This window comes from Symsagittifera roscoffensis, chromosome 3 (assembly GCF_963678635.1).
Source record: "Symsagittifera roscoffensis chromosome 3, txSymRosc1.1, whole genome shotgun sequence".
Taxonomy (NCBI): Eukaryota; Metazoa; Xenacoelomorpha; order Acoela; family Convolutidae; genus Symsagittifera; species Symsagittifera roscoffensis.
The window spans coordinates 59,014,444-59,039,165 of record NC_087064.1 but is presented as its reverse complement, the minus strand read 5'-3'; the positions used below and the strand labels follow the sequence as shown (position 1 = coordinate 59,039,165).

The following is a 24,722-nucleotide window of genomic DNA, read 5'->3' as shown; positions in this document are numbered from 1 at the left end:
AAGACCTTAATGTTCCGACTGCCCCTTAAGGTCTATAGTGTTCGCTTTAGAAAAAACTGATGAATTTTTTGAAGGAAATCCACCCACACTTTATGTAAACTACAAATTAATACATTTAGCATATGGCAAAGTATTAAACAGATCAAAAAGCATGCCTCAACTCAATTTGGAGCTACTTTTAAGACAGCTTTGAACTCCGCTTACGCGTTATCAGCAAAAATGTATCGCGCGTTGATTATCTCAAATTGGCAATCTGTAAATCACCATAACTTTGAGAAAAATCATTGTAAATTTGAGCTCAGGACAACAATACTAGTCAACTGATACAGAAAATTTCAGTCAAAAATGGCTTGTTAAAAATTCGACGTTTTTCTGGATAAAAAACCCACCCCGATCACAACTATTCCATCATTTTCATCGAAAGTAGTTGGAACAATAATTCGTTTTTAATACGCTCCGAAAAAACATGGGTAAACGCCCGTTAAGCCAAAAAAAATTTGTTAAACTTTTATGTTATAAAGTTTTGAATTTTTAATTTGCTACACCCTTACGTTTTTAGAAAAACACTTCAATAAACGTATTTTTGGTTAAAGTTTGCAAGGTTTCACGGTGAAAGTATCTGGTTTAGCTTATTGGGTTTTTTTTCTGAATGAATCAACACTCATGAATATATTAATTTGAACATGAAACCAACAACAAAACTGGTTGTGTCAAGGCAAAACTTTAAATTTTTGACTGCTTTTTGATGTCTCGATCAAACTTTGTCGATTAAAAAAGTTGACAATTTAAAAAAAGACTTTTTAATCGATTTCATCTATGTTAATTAAAACAATATTCATTTTCCGAATGTGATTCAATTTCTTATTGTTATCTTATTTTAAATTCAAAAACTGCTTGCTTCAATTCAACTTGGATTTTTTTCTTTGGCATTTTGGCTTGAATAGATTCACATATATGAAGCTATTTTATCCCAGATTTTCCCAATCGACAACTTTCAAAACTCCATAACTTAACTAAAAATGGTCAGAGATGAACTGTTTTCCTGATTTTGAGCTCAATATTTCACTAGCTTCCAGAAGCTCTAAAAAATTCCGTGTAGTCTCCCAAATTTGCCCAATTAAAATGAAAATCTCAAAACTTTTTTAAAAATCGAACACAAGTAAAATTATATTTTTCAAAATTTTAGCTCAGAACAACAATACCATTCGAATGATATGAAAAACTTCAGTCATAAACTAATAGTTAAAAAGTGGAAATTTGTCTGGAGAAAAAATATTCCCCGACCACAAATATTCCGTCACTTTCATCAAAAATTGGAACAACAAGACCAAATTGTTTGAAAAAATGCGCCCATATGAACGATCTGTTCCACTTCCTCCGCTTTTTTACATAGTCCAAGAAACATTAAAGTTTTTTTTATAAGTAACATTTTAATTTATCTTTTGCTTAGCTAAATTTGCATATAACAGCAGCTGAATATCAATCTATCTTAACCACCGAAAATCGATTTGGAGAGGAAATGGGGATGTTTTGGAAACTACTTTTGAATTAACAATTGATCCGGTGAACAATTGTAATTCAGAATGAAAATTTGCTTAGATTATTATTTAGGTGGGAACAGTAAAGAGTTACCTGTCACACACAAAATTATACAAGACTGCTCGTATCAGGGCGAAGCCCTGAATGTTCCCACTGCCTTTTAGGGTTAATGGAGCAGCAGTAATAACATTAAAAAACTAAATGAAATAAAATGAAAAATTTTTTTTCTAAAATTTGAAATTTTTAATGAAAATCATCCCCCCACACGCCATATATAGTACAAAAAGAGAGATTTCGTTCCTTGTAACAAATAAATCATGGCAAATAAGCTTCGTTCAACCAATTTGGAACGATTTATAGGACTGATTAATTCTCCGCTTACGCGTTAATAGCGCGAATTATATCGCTCGTTAATTGTCCCAAATTGGCCAAAATGGTAGTCTTTAAACCCCCGTAACTTTATGAAAAATGATCACAGGTAAAATATCTTTTCAAATTCAAGCTCAGGACAACAATAGTTTTCCAATGATATAAAAAAAAATCCGTCAAAAATGGCTAGTTAAAAAATCGAAACTTGTCTGAAGAAAAAAAAACCCACCCCGAGCACAAATATTCCGTTACTTTCGTATCGAAAGTCGGAACAACAAGTCATTTCATTAGTCGAAGCCCGAACAAAAATTGAGAATTAAACTGGCTACAAAACTTTTGTATGTGACTTTTTATTGCATAATATTAATACTATGAACTAGTTTTAAAAAAACGGTTAATTGGATCACATAGGCTTCAGTCAAAGTCAACTTTTAAAAAATGCGCGGGGGGATAGCTCAATAGGTACTTGAGGCATGTTTGCAACCACTTCAAAGTTGTTTAAATGATATGGAATCGTAAATCAGATTCTTCAACGATAGTGAACCGTCAAAATTTACAATATCAAAGCTAAAAAGTTACATTCAGAGTGAAAAAAGGAGCAATAAAACTGAGGCGACTTTAATCGCATAAAGCGCCTTTTTTCTGTCCTAAATGGGAAAAAAAGTAGTTTTAATGTGCTACGGAGAACAGTTTTTGATATTCAGATACAAGGCTAGAGCACCAATCCTGGTAAGTCGCTTTGCGCGATGAGGCAATGGTCGCCCAAACAAAAATTTGCAAAAAAAATGAAATAAAATTCGATTTTTTTTGAAAATTTTTCTAGATACTTAAATAAATTAAACTTCAGTCGGTCAATTGATTGCGTGCTAAAAACACATCAACCATCTATTGGGGGGATTGCTCAATTGATCCAAACTAACATTCAAAATAATACTTGAGCAGGAGGAGTTTGCTCAAGTTTAAATTTATAATTTGAAATGCGAAGTTCATACAAATTAGTTTTCAAAATCATAATACATGTTTTGATGAGGAGGTTTTATGGTAGGTCATTTAGGGGGCGAGTATAAGATTGTTGGCTTGATCCATTTCTGAAATATACGCGCTTCCATTTTCTTCGCTTTGTACTTGTACTGCTCCTCTAAGATTTCAGCGTTGTTTCCGTCTCTTGTATCCGAATAGGGCCTTATAGCTCCTCCGCTTTTCCCTCGAAACCAGCTGAATAAATCGACAACAAATTTAACAAAAAATATCGGACCCGGGTAGCTATTTTTCCTGGAATAGTACTTAACAGCGGATCGGTAGAAAACTAGGTTCCAGTAGAGGGTTACATTATCATTAATTTGTGTGTAAGTTTTACTGAAAACGGCGATCAGCAGATTGACCAGCATGAGGTTCACTAAAGTTGCATAGAAGAGAAAGAGAATTAAGCCGACAACTGGTCTGAGAAAGGAAAGCTGGCAGTTTTCGAAAAGGATCTCTGAGTCGGTGTCACAATCGCCACTTTGGGACAAGTTGTCAAGGAAATTCTCGCCGAAAACGTGAAGAATCGGCTTGAGCAAAATCCCAAAAATAACTCCCCAGGTAATTTTACTATCAGCATTGCTGTAGAGAATGCTTTGCAGAGAGATTCCGTATCCGATTGTAAAAATGAGAACCACTACAAGAAATATGAGGAGATCTTTAGCGATTTGGCGCATCATGACTATGTATGGTCCAACGTAGTCCCATACAAGACATGACCTCAGGAGGATGTCGTAGCTGAGGACGTTACTCAACAAATACAACACCTGGGTCCACTCGGAAGCATCCGCATTGTCGTAAGCTGTATGAAGAGTTGTAGCTGAAACGTAAAGATTGAGATGATTACTTCATCATTTACTTTGAAACACATCTTTTTCACAACACTATTTTGTAATAGTTTGGGTTTCCTTTTTTCTTCGTAGCAGGATAAAAACATTTTCGCTTCCTCTGGTTGATTTTTTGCATAAGCTCTGCCAAAAGTTATGGTTGGTTTCAAAATTGGTTGGAACAATTTCATGAAAAGCTGAATAAAAACATTTAAAAAGCCTTGAATATGAAGCGACGAAATTTAACATTCTTCAAATGCGGGTGAAACGCTTAGTTTCAGAGTCCTATACGACACGCGTTTTTAAATAATTTCAAGATATGTATGTAATACAAAATTAGAATACCACTAGTAACAGTAACGTTAGAAGAAGTTCTCGCATCCAGTTTCAAGCGTTAATAATCGATTATAATATGGTTTTAGTACCAGTCTTACAAAAATTGAGAAAAATTTGATTTTAATCAATTAAAAATCAATTAAAATCTCTTTTTTTGAAAGATAATCAATTATGATACAATATAATTGATTACAAAAGATTATTTTTATCTGAATTACTAACTCGTTTCTTTTGCAGAAAAAAAATCCATTATAATCGACAAATTCCTTTTGTTTGCCTATTTTGTCTTCGACCTTCTACCTGAATTTTTTTACATTTTATGCTTTTTGTAGACGTTGGTTTATTTGAAAAATGAGACAATTGTTTTAACAGTTTTCAAATCAATTCAAATTTTTAACGTTTTTTTTTCATTTCGTCTTGATTATATTTGTTTCATGATGCACATTTTAAATTTTTTGATCACCCAAAAATCAGCACACTGCTTTAGTTTCATGACTTGTATAGAAGAGTTACTATTCACCTACCGAGGGATTCTTTCAACTAATCTTTTGTTTCGTGGTAAAACTTTGTGTTCAGATGAGCCAAAGAGTGACAGGGCATCTCATTTTAGAGTTTTTTGACAGAAAAAAGGATTATAATCAATTATAGATTACAACAGATTATGAAAAATTAAAAAACTATGAGATTTTCGGAAAAACTATAATCAATTATAATTGATTATAATTTATTATAATGTCACAAAATATGTTATCATTATCATGGATTATGAATCGTTTAAGCGTCTAAATTTTGCGCATATAATTAATTATAGTTTTCATAAAAGTACAATTATAATTGTACTATAATCGATTATTTTCTCTTTTTAACTGAGTGCAGTAAACTATGAATTAAAATACAACTGAACCATAATCAAACAAATGATTTTTATAAGAACTTCGAAACAGCATTTGATGGAATTAACCACTTATAACAACAGCAGAACCTCTACCAAACAGGTAATCGGCACAAATAACGGTTTGGTAGAGATTCTGCTGTAATTATAAGTAGTTAACCTTATCGGTTTTCGGCCTTTTTTTCCAAGTTTGCCTGAGACACAAAAAATTGGTCGAAACAGGGTTGTTTTGGTGCTTTGGGAGAGCTCGGAAAATCAAATTGGTCGACCTACAAATCCCTCCCCCTCGGGAAAATCCTAGATCCGGCTTTGTATTTCGGAAGGTTATTCCGGTCCTTTCGGTTAGAAATAATAGACCTGAAAGTGAATTTGAATGGTCGATCACTTCGTATTTTTTTAAGCTTAAGCCTTGCATTTAAAAGTAAAATCAGTCCTCTTTTGAAAAACATTCAACTTCCATTCTCATGAGTTACTCAAAGACCACAAATAAGCAATCAAGTTGAGCCTTACCAAATATGAAAAGGAGGCTGTTTACTGTCGATATGATGTGCCACTTATTGGACAAATAAAATCGTTGTATTCTCGCTTGCAGCCTAGTCTCTTCATAATAAAGACAAGAAACGATGTCTTTGAACAGGAAAAAAACTTGTTTCCAGCCTAGTTCACAATAAACATAAAATAAAAATAACCATCATAATAAGCAAAAAACAACATCAGAAAGCATTCCACAACAAAATTGGCAAAAAATCAAGAAAATAGTTTAAAAGTTTATTTAAATTTCTTGCTGTTTTTCTGTTGAGTTAAAATTAAAGCTACAAAAACTTGCTAATGTACGCTTAATTAAGCTCATCTAGAGAAAAAAATCGAACTTTTGTCTTTTTATATTATGCTCATTTTGACCTTGATCGGCGCAATAACAAGTATACTAAAAAATTTCGACGCCTGGAAAAGTCAAAAAAATTCTTAAATGTCGTCTTTTTTGACTGAGCGTTTTTTTATATCCAGTCCGTTGGCCCAAAAACAACTCAGTGTTTTGTTCATTTTAATTTGATTATTACCTTTAGCTTGAATCTCTTGCAGTGAGCTGCAAAGCATGGGGTCGGGTCAAAAGTAACTCCTAAACCTTTTGGATTTTTCCTAAGATGGAGAGGCTCGTTGTTTAAAAAAACAGTTGGTGTTTTGTTGAGACATTTATTGTGAGACCAAGCAAGGATATTGATGCTTTAGAGCACGCGCATGCTAGCCTACGAGAGATAGCAAAATTATAAAGATGGCGCATATAACCATTTAGTGAGCGCGATAACACCTCAACGTCGTGTTTTTGGGTGAAGGGGTATAAATCATCAACGTTTGAGGTGAGGTGAACATTTTTTTTTGGGGGGGGGGGGGAGCAGAGGGGCGCCATGGACAAAACAAAATGAAAAGAACTTGTGATAAAAACAGAGCCCTGCTATTTTCCATAGTTTTTATTTCTATGGGGTGATACTTGGTTGTTTAAAATAGCGTTGGCTTGTCTACCACATAAATAGTTGTTTAGCCATCGAACTATACCTCTTGGCAGCGGTGCGTCACGAATGAGTTCCATTAGTGTTCTATGACATACCATATCAAACGCCTTTGAAATGTTATGTGTGGCGAGAAAAGTACGTAAAGGTAGAGTGGTTTTGGTACAAAAAAATCATCAGTTATAAAATTTTCAAGGTTGGAGATAGCGGTTGTGGTGAAGTGGAATGAGCGGAATCCAAGTTCGGGGGTGGCATTTGGGAGATGCTTCGTTGAAAAGGGATGGATGAGCCGTGAAGAAGGAATCAACAAGCCTCAACTAATTAGAGAAAAGTTTACAATTTCTGTTCCGACAATTTTTGAAGAAAACGACGAAAAATTTGTACTCAGGCTAGTTTTTGTATTAAGACAAACTTTGACTCTTTGACTAGCAATTTTTGACGGAAACTTTTTTATCATTCGGAAGGTATTGTTGGCTTGAGCTCAAGATAAAAGGATAATCTTCTGTGATTACGTTTTGAAAATTTAAGGGGGTTTAAAGGCTGCTAATTTGGCCAATTTGGGGCAATTGACACGTGCGATAACTTTCGTACTATTAACGCATAAGCGGAGGTTTAATCTGATTTAAAAGTTGTTCTAAATTGAACGGAGGTAAGCTATTTGGTTTATTTGATGCTTTTGTGAAGGCGAATTATATCACTCTGTAGAATATATAGCGTGTGGGGGATGATTTTTAAAGGAAATCTCAAAAAGTTTTGAAGTTTCTTTTCAGTCAATTTTCGACTTGTTAACTAAGGATTTTTTGTATTAATTTTCGACTTGTTAACTAAGCAAGAATTTGTGTTCTATCTGAAAGATATTGTTGTATTAAGCTCATAATTAAAAAGATATTTACCTGTGCTTTTTTCGTAAGGCTACTGGGGTTTGAAAATTGCTAATTTGGCCAATTTGGGATAATTAACGTGAGATTGAAATATATTGCATTCTTATAACACGCGTAAGCTGCAAATCAATGCGTTCAAAATTGAATTGAGGCCAGTTATTTAAGTGTTTTTAGGACGACACCGGATGATAAACACGCCCATGGTATTGTACATGGCATGTGTGGTGATAAAATAAAAAAAATCTAAAAACTGAGAAATGTTTTCCTTTTTTTCTTCAATTATTTCGTCAATTCTTCTACCAAAAAAACTCTTTACTTGGTCTTAAAGTTCAATCGATTTATGAGCAATCTGGTTCAACACTCTACTTCCTAATAAAACATTGTTTCTCATCCGTTTCAAAAGAACAAGGCTGGAAACACGATTTCCGTTCCTTTGAACAGTCTCAACACCATCAATCCAAGAAGAACCCATTCGATCATCGAAACTTCCTCCCTGAGCTGGAACACCACAGTCAGCATGTAACTCTGAGCAACCACTATTCCCAACGTGTAAATGGAGTCTAAAATGTATATGACCACGGGTGAAGCGTACACTGAAGAGAACATGAGACCCACTTGTCGCTTCAACTGTCTCATTTCTTTTTTATTGATGCCTATGCCGCGACTCCCTCTTATGTTCTTGCTTCTGTCTTGGACCATTTGTTGCGCAATCAAACCCTGCAAGAAAAGTGCCTGTTTAATCCATGAAATCAATGACTAAACGAACGGACAACTGAAAGTATATTGTTGGTCCTCATATTGAATATTGTGGTTATTTTTTTCGATAACTAGCTCAAGCTATCTGGCTTCTATCAGTGATTTATTGTTCCAACCATTAAAAATGGGGAAGAAATTTGTACTCCGGTGTGTTTTAGTTTTTTGGACCACAAATAATCATCGGAATTGGCGAGTGGTTATTCCATATTAAAGTCGTGATTCGAGCCTTTAAAAAAATTTCAAACTTTTTTCTCATCGTCGAGAATTTTTTCTCATCGTCGTTATCTCATCGTCGCGTATAATTGGCTGTTTATTGAACCAGGATAAGCCCATTCAAGCCTTGAAAATTTAAATTTACTCTAGTTAAATCAATTTTCGAAGTTTTTAGCGCCATTTTGGGTTTCAAAGAATAAAAAAAATTTGCAAAACTTTTTTTTTCAGAAATTAACAAAAGCTGTTTTTAGCGTGCCAGTTTTTTAAAGAGCCTCGAGTGTGCTTAAGTCTTAGATTTTCGTTCACTCTTTTTATCAAACCACGCACAAAAAAAAATCGACATTCAATGAAAGAAAAATAATTTTATTTTTCAAGAAAATGGTCGGAACATTTTGTGCTACTTGCACAGCAACCGGCTATCCTTATTTTTTCTAGCAAATTCTTTCGAACATATCAATTGAATCGTTTCCAGATAGTTATGTACAATTACCATAAATTTTTCAAAACTTTAGTTTGTTGACTGCAGCAATGCTGAATGTCGAAATTTAATCATTTCTACATTAAAGTTTTTTTTCATATTCACGCACGGGTAAAAGTATTACTTTTGAGTGAGCAGTAGAAAAACAACTTTATTTTTATTTTTTAAAGATTTGTTCTTCGTAATTAAATTAAAAGCACACATTAAGTTATCAGATTCTGGGTAAAGATAAATCGAAGTTAAAGGTTCAAGTTTTCAAAATTCCAAGTCCTCATTTGGTATAACTGAACCAAGCATTTCTGCTACATCAGTCAACATTAGCCGGTAAAACAAAAAGCTATTATCTCTGATGACTCTTGTGACAAACACGGTTTTTGATGCTACTTTCGCTGATAAGCATTGCTACTTTTTTTTGTCGAGTAATTTTAAAATTCGTTAAGTTTGTCTTGAGTCACTAATACATTACTAAGTTTCATTTGTATAAAAACTTCTCGACCTTGGTTTTTATCTCAATAAATTTTCCCTAAGGATCATCACCTCCACGATTTTGACGCAAACTACGAAGCATGTTTTTTTTGTTAATTAGGTTGTTACTGTTAATTAGTTCGTTGTTTTTTGACGGCATTCTACAATGGCATCAAAATATCTTAGACTCTGGTCATATGTGTATAACTTTTTTTGTGTGACTCAATAATAGTTTCTATTTTGGTAGGGCGCAGCTTCCGTATTTTATGCATCTACCAAAATTCTGAATTTTTGGATTCGGGCAAATGCGTGCAAAAAGATAGTACCCCTGAACCGTTTTTCTACAGAGCTGATTTAAATTAATCGGACAAAACGCGTTAAACTTGAAATTTGAAACGCGTTTTCCTCAAATTGGGTTGAGTTTAGGTGAAAACTTATGAAGACAAAACTAGCTTAAAATTTTAGCAGAATTAATATGGTGTAATTTGTTTTGCGAAATTCGGGCCCAAAATTTTACCACAAAAATGGGTCATTTTGGCTTTTCTTAGTTAATCAAAAATTACGCCAAAAATACCCAGTCGATCACAGACATAATTACATCAAAATGAGCCCCTTACGTAGCCCAACAAACTTTAATTAGGGTATATTCTCCAAAACATTGTATAAGTTGATATATTTTTGTTTGATAGACAAAAAAGGTCGTTTTTAGTTAATCAAAAATTACGCCAAAAATACCCAGTCGATCACAGACATAATTATATCAAAGTAGCCCAACAAACGTTAAGAAGGGTATATTCTCCAAAAAAATTTTGCAAACCGTTTAAAAATTGTTTTTAAATAAAAAGTTGATATTTTATATAGTAAAAACGACCTTTTTTGTCTATCAAACAAAAATAAATCAACTTATACAATGTTTTGGAGAATATACCCTAATTAAAGTTTGTTGGGCTACGTAAGGGGCTCATTTTGATGTAATTATGTCTGTGATCGACTGGGTATTTTTGGCGTAATTTTTGATTAACTAAGAAAAGACAAAATGACTCATTTTTGTGGTAAAATTTTTGGCCCGAATTTTCCGAAACAAATTACTCCATATTAATTCAGCTACATTTTTAAGCAAGTTTTATCTTCATAAGTTTTCACCTAAACTCAACCCAATTTGAGGAAAACGCGTTTTAAATTTCAAGTTTAGCTCGTTTTGTCCAGTTAATTTAAATCAGCGCTGTATTTGGTATGTTATCTAATTCAAGTTTGATTAGAACTGGACTGGAAAATGATCTGTAAAAATTGTTCATGTCACAGAACCTCTTGTTCGCAATCCTAAAAAGATTTTACTAAAAACTGATCACCCGTTCAGAAATTATAGTTAAATTCAAATCTGGACCAGACATGTTCATGCCTGACTTTACATGATCATACCTGGACCAGACTGAAAATTGTATGATCAGACGTGAAATTGTGAGAAAAGTTTAGTACGGGCCAGCAGTTTATTAGTTTTGACAATGCATGCTGAAACGTATATTACTGAATTGACAATGAACGTTTCGAAGTCTGCATTATTACAGTGATTGTCGACGTACCTTCATCTGGTAGAACTTTCCATTGTATTTTGCTACCCACGGAAGATGAATTGTTCCAACTGGAATGATTAGAAGGATGCATAAAATAAGGCGGACCCACGAGCATGACGGCATGATACTGCCGTAGAATGTCTCCCTCTGCAGTCTGTTCACCGGAACTTGAGAGAAAAATGTGTTGCAATTGCCTGAAAAAAGATATCTTGATTTTTCACCGTCAATCGTCTGGAAAGTTGCTATAGCAGCTGTCCAAACCTGGCCTTCAGGGCTGTCCAACGTTTCAAGAATTTTTTAAATTTCACTGTAATTTTTGCCGCTGCCTCAATTTCTTTGTCGACATCTTGTTATAAGAATTGCAGGTTAAAAAGGTTTTTTTTTCAAAATTTTACACAAAATATCTCAAACTTATTTGCAGGGTTCCTGGATGGCTCCTGCCACGAAGTCAAGGATTGCTGTTGCCAGGAATTTTTAACTTGGCAGGAAATCCAAAGGATCTTTTCAAATATTTGGGTCCTTTCATCCACCTTCTCCCACCTTATATGACGATACATTTTTGGTGCCTTGCCTGGAGAATCAAAAACTCCGCATTGACTCGAGTTAATTCAATATTTTTTTGAAATCTTAACTCTCAAATTTTGAAGTAAATTAGTGTAGCCGCACCGATGTTTCTCGGATAATAATCAATTATATTCAGAAAATTATGGGTGGCGGCGGCTATTCTCATGATGGAGGGAACGAATGATGGAAATTTTTCAGCCAATCAAATCGTTAGGCGTTCCTATTCGCAGAACAGTTTTGCAAAATATTGAAGTCAAAAATAACATCAGAAGAACTTTAGCATTACAGCTAAGTTTTGCTTTACAATTCGAGCAGCTTTTGAATAAATTTTTACCTTTCCTTTTTCACTTTTTTCAAAATCGGTGTTCTTTTAAAATAATTTTCCGATGCAACTTAAATCAGACAATATTTGAAAACTCATATGTCTGCTTATTTTTCAACTGGTCAATTCTATTTAATGTCAAAGATTTTTTGCATATATAAAAAAAAATTTGCGTTTTCTTTGAGGTTTTCGAAGACTAAATTTTGAAGATACAAGAAAATCCCCCTTTATCGCTATTAGTTGTTCCGACTTCCACAGAAATGCGGAATCTTTATGCTTGGGGTTGTTTTTTTTTCCAATTTTTGAAGAAATGAGTGGCGGATCATTTCTGCTCCAGGTGGTTTTTTGCTGCAGACAAATTTCGAATTTTTACCTAACGATTTTTGACGGCATGTTTTATTTAACATCCGAAAAGTATTGATCTTTTGATCTCAATTTGTAAGAGATATTTCACCTGTGATCATTTTTCCATGAAGTTATGGGAGTTTAAAGATTTGTCCAATATGGGATAGATAACACCCAATATATGTCGTGCTATTAACACGCAAGCGGAGGCCTTTTTCAGCTTATAAATTGTTCCAAGTTGAAATTACGCATGTTATTTGGTATGTTTAATACTTTGCTAATTGCACAACATGTCATTTTGTACTTTAAATAGTGCGTGGGGATGATTTTCAAAAAAAAAAATCATTGTTTATAAGGAATATAATTTCATAGATCTTAACATCTTAACAAGCAGTCCGAACACTCGGGGATTCGCTCAATTCAAGTTTCAAATGCATTAGTGGTATAAAGTTGAGCGATGTTATTTGCTAGATTATTTTCAAAATTGAGGCCTTTCGTCCACGTTCGGTGACTTTGCTTGGCTCATACTGATAGCTATTACTGCGACAACAAAAGTCATGGGGCTTCTGAGAAAACAAAAAAGAGTTTTTCGACGCTATTCAGTATCCGATAAAGTTCCAGATCCCAAATGCAATGGACCCGCCATCATTTTATTGTGCGGATTAAAAAGACTTTCCTTTAGTAAATTTCAAAGAAAAGCAATTCACCTTTCTCCGCCAGGTCCAGAGGCTCAAGATCGAACCAACTCTTCTGTTTTGCCTGCAGATTCTGCATTGCCATTTCGGGATCCTCGAGATAGAATACATTCAGGAACTCACACGCTTTATTCTCAAAGAAGGAAGTGAGATCCTTTAACGTGTATATCCACTCTCTGAATTCGGAGGAGGCTTTCATTTGGTCTAACAGGAGCTTGGCCAAAAGAGCAGAGGCCATCGGTTCCTCTAAAAGGTACTTGAAATTCGAGAGCATCTGTGAAAATTTAATTTATGACTGAAACACCCTGTACACACCCTGACTGTAACCTGCCTTTAAAAGTTAAAAGAAATCCAAACACCCCAAAGTATATATCCGAACACTCCAAAAATTGTATAAGTTTGTTTTAAAGTTGAAGCTAATACTGAAAATTCGCAACTGAAAATTCGACTAAGAAAGTATATTGGAAGCTGTGGAGGTGTTCTAACCGCATCTCTTCCAGAAGAAATCACTCAGTCTTTGGTCCAGCTGCATCACACTGTAGAGGAGCAACTGCTGATTCACCTCCAGTGCACTGTGTTTACATCCAGACTTCTTCAGCATCTGCTTCAGCAAACTGTCCAAGAGTTCAGGCTTGAACGAATCCGCTTGTCTAAAGAGCCCCTTGAGGATGAACTCCTTCAGTGCTGGGTTAACCTTCATAGTTGAGACGTAGAGTTCATCCAAATTTTCCTTGAGGTGTTTGGAAACGTCAAAGTCAGAAGAAACAAGGCCTTCTGAAACAATTTAACACTCAAAAATAGCTGAGCGCCAGAAGCTTATCTATGGTTTTCTCGAAAGGGCGGCTGTTTTCTCAAAGTTTGATAAAAATGCGTTTTTTTGGCGCGCTCCCTCATCAAAAAACTTTATGTAGGCGCCAGAGGCGTCTGTAAAATTTTTAAGGTCGGTCAGCCAAAAATTGATGTTTTATAACAATAACAAAGTGGGGAATCAGGGAAACAATAACAAAGTGGGGAGTATCCGCCAACCTCCCCTCTCCCCTCACTATATCCACCCCTGCTTCACGCGATTGTATATTTCCCGCAGTTTCTGTTTCTCTGGTTTTTCCTGAGCAGATATAATCCAGCTTCAAAAGATATTTCATTTCTCGTTGTAGCATTGTCCTGCGCTTCAATCTATGTGAAAAATCTTATGTGAAAAACTCATTTTGTTTTTACGTTTCAACTTTCAAAAAGAAAAAATTAACCTCCCTTCAAAAGAAAATTACATCGCCTACACTCTTTAAGATTCATAAAATTGATCTTGTTGACAATTTTTGATAAAACAAACTAATTTTGTGAGACCTGCAACAGTTTTTAAAAATCTTAATTCATTGAAATTCAGAGATTTAAAATGAAAGGTACATCGTTGAAATAAAATTAAGCTTAAATAGTTTTTTTACATTTTGTTCCAGGATAATTTTCAATAGACTGCCACGGTTTCATCTTTGAGGCGAGGTTTAATAAAAATTCATTTTTTACTTCAACCGAAATTTAGTATGTTGAAGATTTTTGTAAAGGTTATGTCCTTGTATATTGTTTCATAATGTAGAATTCACATGAGAAATATTTTTCTATCAATGTGGTACAATGTCGCTGCATGCAGACTAGTGATTTGGTTCGATCGACAAGGTTCAGTTAATTGATTTGAAGTCTAATTTGATTTGGCTGGTAAAAACTCACGACTAGTAACATGCTACTTTCTGGTCTATAAAGAATTATCGGTATTTTTTTTTTCAAATTTGCGAACGCATTTTTTCTAAAACTGATAGCAACATGTTTTTTCTTTCCGAATTTGATCGTTTCTCAATTTATATTAGTGGTAAGTTCAATGTTCTAATTTTGTCGGTGATGCCTTGAAACATTTCAGGCCATTTTTCTAAAAATGTTCCGACAATTGAAAATGGGGACCAACTCTTTCTTCAAGTGTGTTTTAGTTTTTTCTTTTCTTTTTGTTTTCCACCTAAAATCAGGTTCCACAAGTAAATATCGGAATGGTTCGAGTGGTATATTTTATTAACCCAATTTAGAAAACCTGTTTGATTTTTTTTGTTTGGAGTCTAGCTTACTCCAGTAATATTAAATTTTTTGAAATTTGTTTCTGGAACAAAAAATAAAAATTTGAAAAACTTTCTGCAAAAAAAGTTTGAAAAACAAAATCGAATTGTTTTTATCTGTTTTTCACTTTCCTTTTTTTTATAAAAAAAACTTGTGAATCGTACCTAATTAATTTTTCCAATCGAACTTCAAGGCTTTTTTCAGATCCTCACACCACACCTCAAAAAAAGTGAGACAGTTTTTAAAAAAGTTTTTTTTTCTTTGTGGCCGGATCTCCTTGTTATTATTTGTTTTTAGTTTTTTGTTTTTTTTCTGGTTCTACTGTGTCATCATTTTCATTAATCATGAAATTTTTGGCTTATGCTTTTCATGATTCAATGCTATCTTAGTTCTGACCGCTGAAACAAAAGCATGCTAGTGAATAAACTTCAACAACTTTACCTACAGAAAACTCATTTCACTCATTGACATTGAATCAGGTGACAAAATTTTCAGAGCCGTCTTACCTACGATGGGAAACTTTTTTTCGATGAGAGCATTCCGGAAAGCCTTCCAACAGTAGGTTTCCATTTCTGGGTCGCCAGCCAATTCATCCAAAATTGTCCGCAGATTACCATGCAGTGAGTCAAAAACGGCTAAAATTATTCATAAAAAAGTCAATAGACCTTCAGAAACGTAAACTTACAATGCAAAATAGAAAATGTATTAAAACATGGATAGCCGGTTGCTGTGCAAGAAGCACAGAAACTTCTTACCACAAAAGTTCAAGAAAAAACTTTGAGAATTTTTATGTTTTTTTAGTTCGTTATTCAGCTATGAGTGGATCTTGGCTAAAGCCTAGACAACGGCTTTTGTCAACGGCTTATATCAAAAAAATAATTTAAAAAAACGGCCTTTATCAATGGCTTTCATCAAAAGTCTAATCGAAAAACAAAAGAAAATAATTCAAAATTTTTTACATATATATATTTTTAAATTTGCTTGCAGGTTTTTTTCTGTGTTTTAGTATTTTTTTGTTGTCAAGAAGTTGTTAAGAAAAGCATCAAATTATGGAATTTTTGCCGACCTTTTTGTAGGTCGACCAATTTCTTTTTCCGAGCTCTGCGAATATATTATAGGGACTCTATTTTGTCAAAAATGTTCTGAACCGAAGGCAAATTTAAAAAAAAAACGTGGCAAACAATGAGTTTTTAGGCACTCTGCCTCAAAGTTGGTTATAGTGGCGCCAAAGGCGTCTTTAGAAAAATTTTGATTTCGTTCAGCCAGAAATGGATGTCGTAAATCATACCAAAGGGGCTCTTCCCGACCCCCCCCCCTCTCGGCACGCTACTGGTTCCCCGGGTTGACCCTCATAAAAGAAAAATTCTTTTCATACAATTTCATTTATGGCGACTATGGAAAGGATGCGTATCATACAATTTTCATAAAAAATTTAAAAAATGTATTAAAGGTTTTTGAATAAATTTTTTTATTCTATTTGCTTAATTTTACTAGTAACAAATAGGTGATTTTTATTTTTTGACAAAAATCGCTTATCATACAAATTTCATGTATGAAAACTGTATGATAGGCATTTTGCGATAGAAAAAATAAAATCCTCACAAACGAGCTGATAGCACGAAATGTATCGCGCGTTAGTTAACCAAAATTGCCAATCTTCAAACCCACATATGCTTACAAAAATGATAACAGGTGAAATATGTTTTGGAAATTGAGCACAAGACAACAAAATCTTTTGATTGATATAAAAAAATCCGTCAAAATGGCTTGTAAAAAGTCCAAATTTTGTCTGTAGAAAAAATTAATCCACCCCGAGCACAAGCATTCCGACACAGTCTCAATTCGTTGTTCCGACTTTCAAAAAAATTATAGAGTATATGATCAGGGTGGGTTTTGATTCAGACCAATTTCAGCAATGAGAAAAAAATTTCCAAAAATATTTCTCAATTGTTTTTTTTACGAATTTTGAGCTATGTGTTTTTTTGTCATAAATCAGAAAAATTGTTTGACAATTTTGACTAAATTCAAGAAACGGTTAAATAGGCAACTCGGCTCCGACCGGATAAAATTGGTTTTTGAGGTCATCATAGGAGTCAAATGTGAGACGATCCTGTCAAACGTCAACCAACTGATGTCATTCAGAAACATATTGATCAACAGATTTTACCCTGTAAATCTGTGCAGTATTGTGCTTCTGTGCGCCTCACTTGGGTTGATTTTTGACAGGATTGTCTAATATGTGACTCCTATCGTGGTCTCAAAAGATGATTTTTGGTATGTGGGAAGAAATAACAATATATGAGTTGTTTTTCAGAATCGATGTTTTGAATTAGTTTTTTATAGAAAGCAGAGGCTGAATACCACTTGGAAGTGGATACTGTTTTCGACAGCTGATTCAGTGTTGATCTCGTCTGACAGTGACCTTCATCTCAAGTTTTGTTGTATTTTTTCAAGATTTTTTTGAGGCTCCCCGCTCTGTATATTCTCACTAGGATTAGGAGCTTTGAGCTGTCCAAACTTGCGGAGAATTGTTGGAAAATGCAGTCGAGATTCCTAGCCTCTAACTTTTTGTCGGTGTTCTCCATTGTTCAGACATGGAATGCTTTATGGGTGGGTCTTAGATTCAGTTGCCTCAATTTAGTTATGAAAAACTGACATGTTAGTAAATCATTTTTCAATTGTGCAAGGAAAGCTTTCCATCCTGTTTCATAAATTTAAAAACAGATCCTATTCATACTATGTCATAGAATGGAAAAAATGCCAATCATACAATTTCATAGTATGGAAAAAATGATTATCATATAGTTTTATAGTATGAAAAAATGATTATCATACTGTTCCATAGTATGAAAAAATTGATTATCATACAGTTTCATAGTCTGAAAAAAATGATTATCATACAGTTTTATAGTATAAAAAAATGGTTGTCATACATTTTTATAGTATGAAAAAAAAGCTTGTCATACAATTTCATAGTTTTAAAAAAAATGATTATCATACTGAGTTAGGACCGAGTTGGTTAACTCATAGAGTAATTTCGGATAGGGTACACCGTCTGCTCGTCACGCTATCTTATTTTCGGCCGGATAGATTCGTGCAACTTCTTAGTCTAATACCGATCCTAATCTTACTCTTATACTATCTAGTCTCAGGTTGTTTAACTAGTCTCTGCTAGGCTCAATAGATCTAGGGTATACTGGTTTATTGCGGCTGCTGAAGTGCTCGGGAGAGTCCAACTAATTTCTAAGTTAAATTCAAATCTCTCTGGTGCTGAAATTACAAGTAACTTCAGCACTTACAAATAAGTGGGTTGTTAGTTAGATGGATCATGATTGGTTAATATTAAATACTTTACATTGGTAAAATATCTAATTTATCCAATCATAAAATGTAGTTTAGATCAGGTTCCACCCATCCGGGTTTTACAGAGTTTTTTAGAATAGTTCTTCTGCAATTCGAAGGATGGATGATGGACGTTGGTTTTTGGCGAACATCATTTTCTTCCGTTTCCTCTTTGTTAAAGAAGTTCCAGGAAGCTGGAGTTAGAGACATAAGACGTTGTGTCTTCTAGTGACAACGACTAAGTCTTTGCAACAACCTCAAATCTGATTTCAGAATGGTTGGCTATGTCAGGTTTTTCTGTTCTGCGTGGAGAACTTCTTTTGTGTCTGATCTAGTTTGGGAATGGCGTGGAGATTGTGCGTGGAGGGGATGCCTGGTTACTCGGATCTGTACGTATACTTGAACATCGAGGTGGTCATTGGTCTAGTTCAATGAAGTCCTTTTCTGCGAAGTCAAGTCGTACTCTAAATCCTTTGAGTTGTGATTGTGAGTGGCATATCGATTGTGGTTGGCCATTCTCTCTCGAGTGTAGTGGGGTCGTTTTGTCTTTAGATGTTCGTCCTTGGTGTTGTATTCTGATCTATGTATTGCATAATGTAATTTACATTTTATAAAACTTTTATTAGTTTAATAATTTTTAATTATGATTTTTGTTAGTTGTTTTCACAAAAGCTTTTTGTTTTAGTTCGGTTATTTTGAAGAGTTACTCACCCTTGAGTAGCTCTTATTAAAAATAGAGGTGTGGTCACAAAGCGTGGATGTAGCGCGGTGGGTTAGGCCGGCTATAGAGCATGCTCAGGACGTCCTTCCTGGTGGGTTAGGCCAGGAGTGGGAGTATGATTTCATGCGGTTTTTGTGAGGGGTCCTGTTATGTGACAACGTTTTATGTTGGGTTTGTTGTGGTTTTTCTTATGTCTTGTTGGTTATGTCCTTTTTCCAAAAATCAAATTGTTCGTGGTATGGGTTTGTCTTTCGACTTTTTTGTGTTTTATTATTTCTTTCTTAGACTTTATAATAGTCTTCAAAAGAATAATTTATCCAGTTTTAAACTGGGTTAATCCGGTTTGGGTACCGTTGGTTTCCTTTTCTTAGTCATGCTGTTATTCTATGATTTGTGGTATTTAGTAAGCTGCGTTGGTTAGTTTTGTTTAGTATATGATTCCTTTCCAACCGGGTTAAAGGAAAGTTTGAAACATGTTATTATATGTTAGAGTTGTTGAGTGTGAAAACTTGAAACTGAAATTCATTATTTTAAACAATTCTTCGTGGGCGAGCTGTGCGAGTGTGGATAGAATTTCTGTGCGAATGAATGAAAATATCAAAAGGTTAGTACTGCATTTGCATTTTATTAATTTACTGCATAGAATTTGGAAATTTACTGCTAGTGATGGGGGAACTTTAAGTTACAAATTTTCATCATAATTAGATTTACTGCTTGTGGGGAAAATTTTAGAAATGAATTTACTGCATTGGTATTAAATTTATAAATTTATAAGTGTAAGAGATTAATAGAATTTTTGAAATTTGTTTGATGAAATTTGTGATTTTTATTTGTCTTTTGTGGTGTTTGTAGGTGATTGTCGGATGAAGGCTAAAAATCTAAAGAAAACATGGATAAAGAATGGTGAGTTTTTTAATATTTTAATTAGTTAGTAATATTCATTTAATTCATACTTACCTGTTAGTCGTCGGGGAAAAAACCGTGGGGGAAGATGTCGTGGATGAGATCGGAAGTTGTTAGTAGTTTAGCTAAGATGCGGATGATATTTTTAGTCTGAAGCAGTGGCCAAAGCAATTGAAGTGCCTTAATAGTGGTTAGTTCTTCAGTGCCAACTGCAAACTCATAAGGTGTGTTTTGGATTAGATTATATAATTTGTGATTGAATTTAGTGTTGTGGATGAATTCTAAAATTGGGATTTCTATAGGTTGTACAAACTCGTGCGGGATAAGGAAGGGTCGGGATTCTTCGGCGTTGAAGGTCTTGGTGATGGGACAGAAGATGTACATTTGGGTTATGGGATCATAATTGCGAAGAATACCATGAAGGTTAGTATCTTTAATGCAATATGTGAAATTTAGGAAAAATGGTGAAGTGTATTTGGAATTAATGAATTGAAAGCGATGGTGTGGTTGTCTAGAGGGTGTGTGTAGGTCAAAGTGATTTTGGATGAAGCGATAATAACTATATGTGTGGGTTTGTTTAGTGCGCAACATAATATCGTGTGAGCAGTGTAAATCTCTTTCGTGTGGTGCAAGGAAATGAAAGGTTAGTGAAAATATTTGGAAGCGTTCTTTAAAACTTTCGTATGCTTGTGTGTCTGTTAGTGCTTCTGAAATAATGTGATCAAACTTTCGGTCGAAGATGTTTAGTGTAAATATATATGGTGTCTTGATGAAAAATTTCTCGGTAATTTGTGGATTAGCGAAGCGATCGTCGTCTAAGAATTGATCTTGGTTAGCTCTGATGATGTTGTGATCATAGTATTCGAGTGTATATTCGTTAGCTCTAGGTGCAGTGTGTGTTTTTAGTGATTTTTTATATCCAACGTAAGTAAATTGTCTAGCGGTTAGTGGTGTAGTGAGTCGATATAGCATGTCCGTATTTCGCTCTATATCGAGTGTTAGATAAAGGTAAGCAAAGAGGGTTAGTAAAATGATAATATGAGGTCCAAGAGAGAGTGGGCATTAGAACGTATTCATCTACAAAGTTGCGTGTTTCGTTAGTGTCGTGGGGGGTGTTTAAGGTGTATTGTGGGAATGAGGGTAAGGTGATAGCTAAAAATTCTTTTGTGTTAGTATGCTTGGGGTGGTTGATGTATTCACGGGCTGTTCCTGGTTTTGCTGGGAAAGGATGGTTGGGGAACTTTCTTTTAAAAGTGCGGTAAGCTCTATTAGTGTTTAGTGAAGATTCAGTTGATGTGGATGATGGTGCTAATGATTCAGTATAATGTGAAGAGGGTGTAGGGGTAGGGGGGTTGGATGAATTTATTGTGGAGGAGATTTGGTTTATTGTTGGGGTATGGAGGTGGTAGGGTTGTTGTTGAAGGGTAATAAAATTATCTAGCTCTGGGGAGATTCGGGGGGTGTCTGGAGAATGAGATGATTGGTCAGAATGAAGTGAGGAGTAGGTTGGGGTAACTTGGGAAGCATAAGAGGGTGTGGAAGTGATGGGGTCAGGGTTATTGGATAATATGGGTTGAAAAGGGGGTTGAGAAAATTTAGAAGAGTTATGAAAATTATTGGATGGGGATGGTTCTGAGTCGGCAAATTCATCGGGGGTTTCAATATTCGGGTTATTGAGTTGTGAGATGGAATATAAAACTGAGATGTGTGAATTAGTGTCGGAATTCATGCCTGATGTTACATTACTAGATGGAAAATCGGGTGGCGGAAAAGCAAAAAGTGGTATTATTTGGATTGGAGAGGTAAGATTGGTTGGGTGGGAATTTGATCGGTGTAGTGATCCAAGTTGGCGGCTCATCGTGGGCTAAAAAAATGATTATTTTGAGACTGAAAAGCGGTGGTATGGGGTTGTTCAATAATTTGTTCATAAGTATTTTGATCTTGTGACTGGTGTGTCATTATATGTTGGATGGGACTTTGTGATGTGGTGAGTCGAAAGTTTGGATTATGTGTGATGGCTAAATTTCGAAAATTTCGTGGGACTAGGGATAGTGGATGGTTATTTGGTAGGGGTGGTAATTGTGGTGCCGTTGGCGTTATGTCTACATTGTTATGTTCTTCGTCGTATGTATTTTGTCGTGTTGCTATTTTTGTGTTATATTCTTTTATTTGTGCGTCTAAAAGAATTTTGTTTATAGATGTAGAAAAGATTCCAAAAAATCCTGCAAAGAGTATGCGTGCTACGCTTGCTTGTCTGTTTACTTGTGTGTGTATAGCACATGTGTTGTAGATTCCTTTTAAAGGTGAGAAAAGAAATCCAATAAAGTTAAACATTGCGTATAAAATAGTCAATTTTTCTAAGATGTAGTAGGGCCATCCTAGAAAATCGAGGATCTCATTTTTGAGTGTAACAAAGCTAAAAATATTAATTGGTGATATATCTTGGGGACGGTATCTTTCACCGTTTAGATATATATAATCTTTAATGTCTTTAAAATATCCGCTATAGTCTTGCGTGTAGATATCGGCAAATCCTGCGGTTTCTGCAAGTTTGTGTAAATTTTGGTCTATTGATTGTCTTTGTATAGTGTCCATTTGTGTTAATAATTCTTGGAATTGTTGTGTTCTAATGTGATGTTGAATATCTGATTTTGAATAGATTCCTATTGATTGTAAGTCTATATTTGGGTTTCGAGCAATAGCGCGAATGCTTTCTGGTGAAAATTTTTTGAGTGATTGCATTAATGTGGGATATGGAGTGAGAAGATAATATTTATTTTCATCAGGGTTTAGTTGTACTACATTGTGGCTGTTTTCTGATCCACATGGGACTGCGGTATCCCAGAAATAGGTTCTTCGTGAAAGTGTATCCACGAAATGTACTTTATTCTTATAAAAGATAGGGATTCTTTTATAACATCGTTTATCTTCAAAAACGTATAGTGGTGATACTTTTTTAGTACAAGTATAAAACCATAAGATGTTTCCTTCATAGTCTAAAAAATTTGATCTATTTCCAGATAATAAGTATCCTGCATAGGGTATTTTTAATACTGCTAGTGCAAGTGATTGTAATATTTGTGTTCGTTCTAATTCGCATAGTTGGTGTAGTGTTTCTAATTCGGAGAGTGACATTTCTTGAAAAATTCGGCTAATTGTATAATCTAGTTTCATATCTAAATGAATATCATAGTGGATATTACCGAAATATGTAGTATTCATTAGTGATAATTCTTGTAAGCGTGTGCTTCTGGTGTCATGGGGTTTTAGATGTCCACCAGGTTGTCCGTTGCTTTTTTCAAAATTAACTGGTATATAGGATGTTCCTTCGTTTGGAGGATGACCTGTGGCATATGGGTCGATTTTTACTTTTCCAGTGGTCATGTCGAATCCTTTTTCGTATTCAACTAATATCTCGGAGTATTGTGTTTTGTGAAGTGGGTTTCTGTATTTACATGCAAGTTCTGTTTCTTGATATATTTGAAAACGTGTCAATTTATTTTCTATATTGTCTATGTTTCTAAAATTAGAACTTAGTTTTCGTGATGGATGGACTTGTTCATATGGAATTGATTGTATAAAATATTTTTCGTGAAATTTTATCATACGAGCGTGTATTTTTGCTACTTGAAATGTTGTACATGTGTCTTCGGGGAACCAAACAATTGTTGCTTGTGTTCTCGTTGTAGGGTCGCAATAACCTTGATCATTTTTACAAGGTAATCGGATTCCTTGATAGATCATTGTATTATCTGATAAATCTCGTGTTAGTTGTATTTTTTCGAGTTGTATTTTCCAATCGAGAAACATTATTTCTTGGTATCCTTTATTTTTTGTGTCTGCTTTGCAGTTTGATGGGTCATTTATACCAATGTGTGGTATCCAATGTTTATCGTGTAGGTCATAGGTTAATCGTCCGTGTGCGCCGTTATACGGGTATTTGTCGTCTAGTTTTATATGTCCTTGGTGTCTTTCAAGTTGTGATTGATGTACAGAGTCTGAAAAAACTTGAAAGTTAACTAACTTTCTTTCGGAGTTTTTATTTTGTGTGATGTTTAGTCTAAGTAATTCATTTTTACAATCGTCGGGATTGAGATGTAAAAGACGTTCTATATTACTCTGATAGAATGATTCATGGTCAAGTCGGTTTTTGTTTCCGTTCGAGACTTGTGAACAATGTACTTTCTTTTCGGAAAATGTTGCTGTGAATTTATAACCTGTAACTGTTGTTGCTCGGGCTTTTGAATAGAGTGTTGCTATTACATTTGTGGTTTCTATAGCTTGTGGTTCTGTTTCACATTGTGATACTTGATTTATTGCATATTTGTGTAGTGTTTTTTGTTCATTTTCTTCACAATCGTAATGTGTTACTAATAAATCTTGTGGTCCTGTACGAGGGGAAGGGTTTATGTTTTGATTTGAGATTACTAGAAAAAGGAGTTGGAGAAAAATTAATAATTTTAGAATATACATGTGTATGATAATCCTGAGTATGGGTTATAAAATGTAATATAACCAATTGTGTTTTTGGTATATCTGTCGTATTTATATATTACTTCAGTAGTTATAAACGGTGGTGGTAGTGATTGAGCTGTTATGTTTGGTGGGTTTAATGGGTAGGGATGTTGAGTAATGTTATTTAACTTAACTGTGATTTCAAACTTTAATTGTAAACTGTTTTGTTGGAGTATTTGAATATTGTGATCACGGATATCGTTGTGAATATCTTGGCGATATTGTAATCTATTAAGTGCCCAGTTATGAAGGCGGTTACTTTCTTGATGTTGTCCAAATAATGGTGGAGGTGCTGTAAATGTATTCCAATCTAGTCTTAAAGGAATATTTATTGATGATTGTTCTCGATATCTGGCGTCGAGATTATTT

The 24,722-nt window shown here is 34.5% G+C and overlaps 1 protein-coding gene across 3 annotated transcripts in view; it reads right to left on the bottom strand.

Annotated features, from left to right (window-relative positions):
• Nucleotides 1-2,759: 2,759 nt before the first annotated feature.
• Nucleotides 2,760-24,722, bottom strand: part of LOC134841935 (transient receptor potential cation channel subfamily M member 1-like) — a 100,218-nt gene continuing 78,255 nt past the window's right edge. For 2 of the 3 annotated variants that reach the window (XM_063858029.1, XM_063858028.1), the window contains exons 7-13: nucleotides 15,379-15,507; nucleotides 13,265-13,552; nucleotides 12,791-13,024; nucleotides 10,862-11,046; nucleotides 7,811-8,086; nucleotides 5,494-5,620; nucleotides 2,760-3,748 (exon numbers count right to left, since the gene is read on the bottom strand). In XM_063858029.1, coding sequence (XP_063714099.1) covers nucleotides 2,955-3,748; nucleotides 5,494-5,620; nucleotides 7,811-8,086; nucleotides 10,862-11,046; nucleotides 12,791-13,024; nucleotides 13,265-13,552; nucleotides 15,379-15,507 — 2,033 coding nt within the window. In that variant the 3' untranslated portion in view covers nucleotides 2,760-2,954. The remainder of the gene's footprint in view (nucleotides 3,749-5,493; nucleotides 5,621-7,810; nucleotides 8,087-10,861; nucleotides 11,047-12,790; nucleotides 13,025-13,264; nucleotides 13,553-15,378; nucleotides 15,508-24,722) is intronic. The other variant, XM_063858031.1, reaches the window with a different exon arrangement.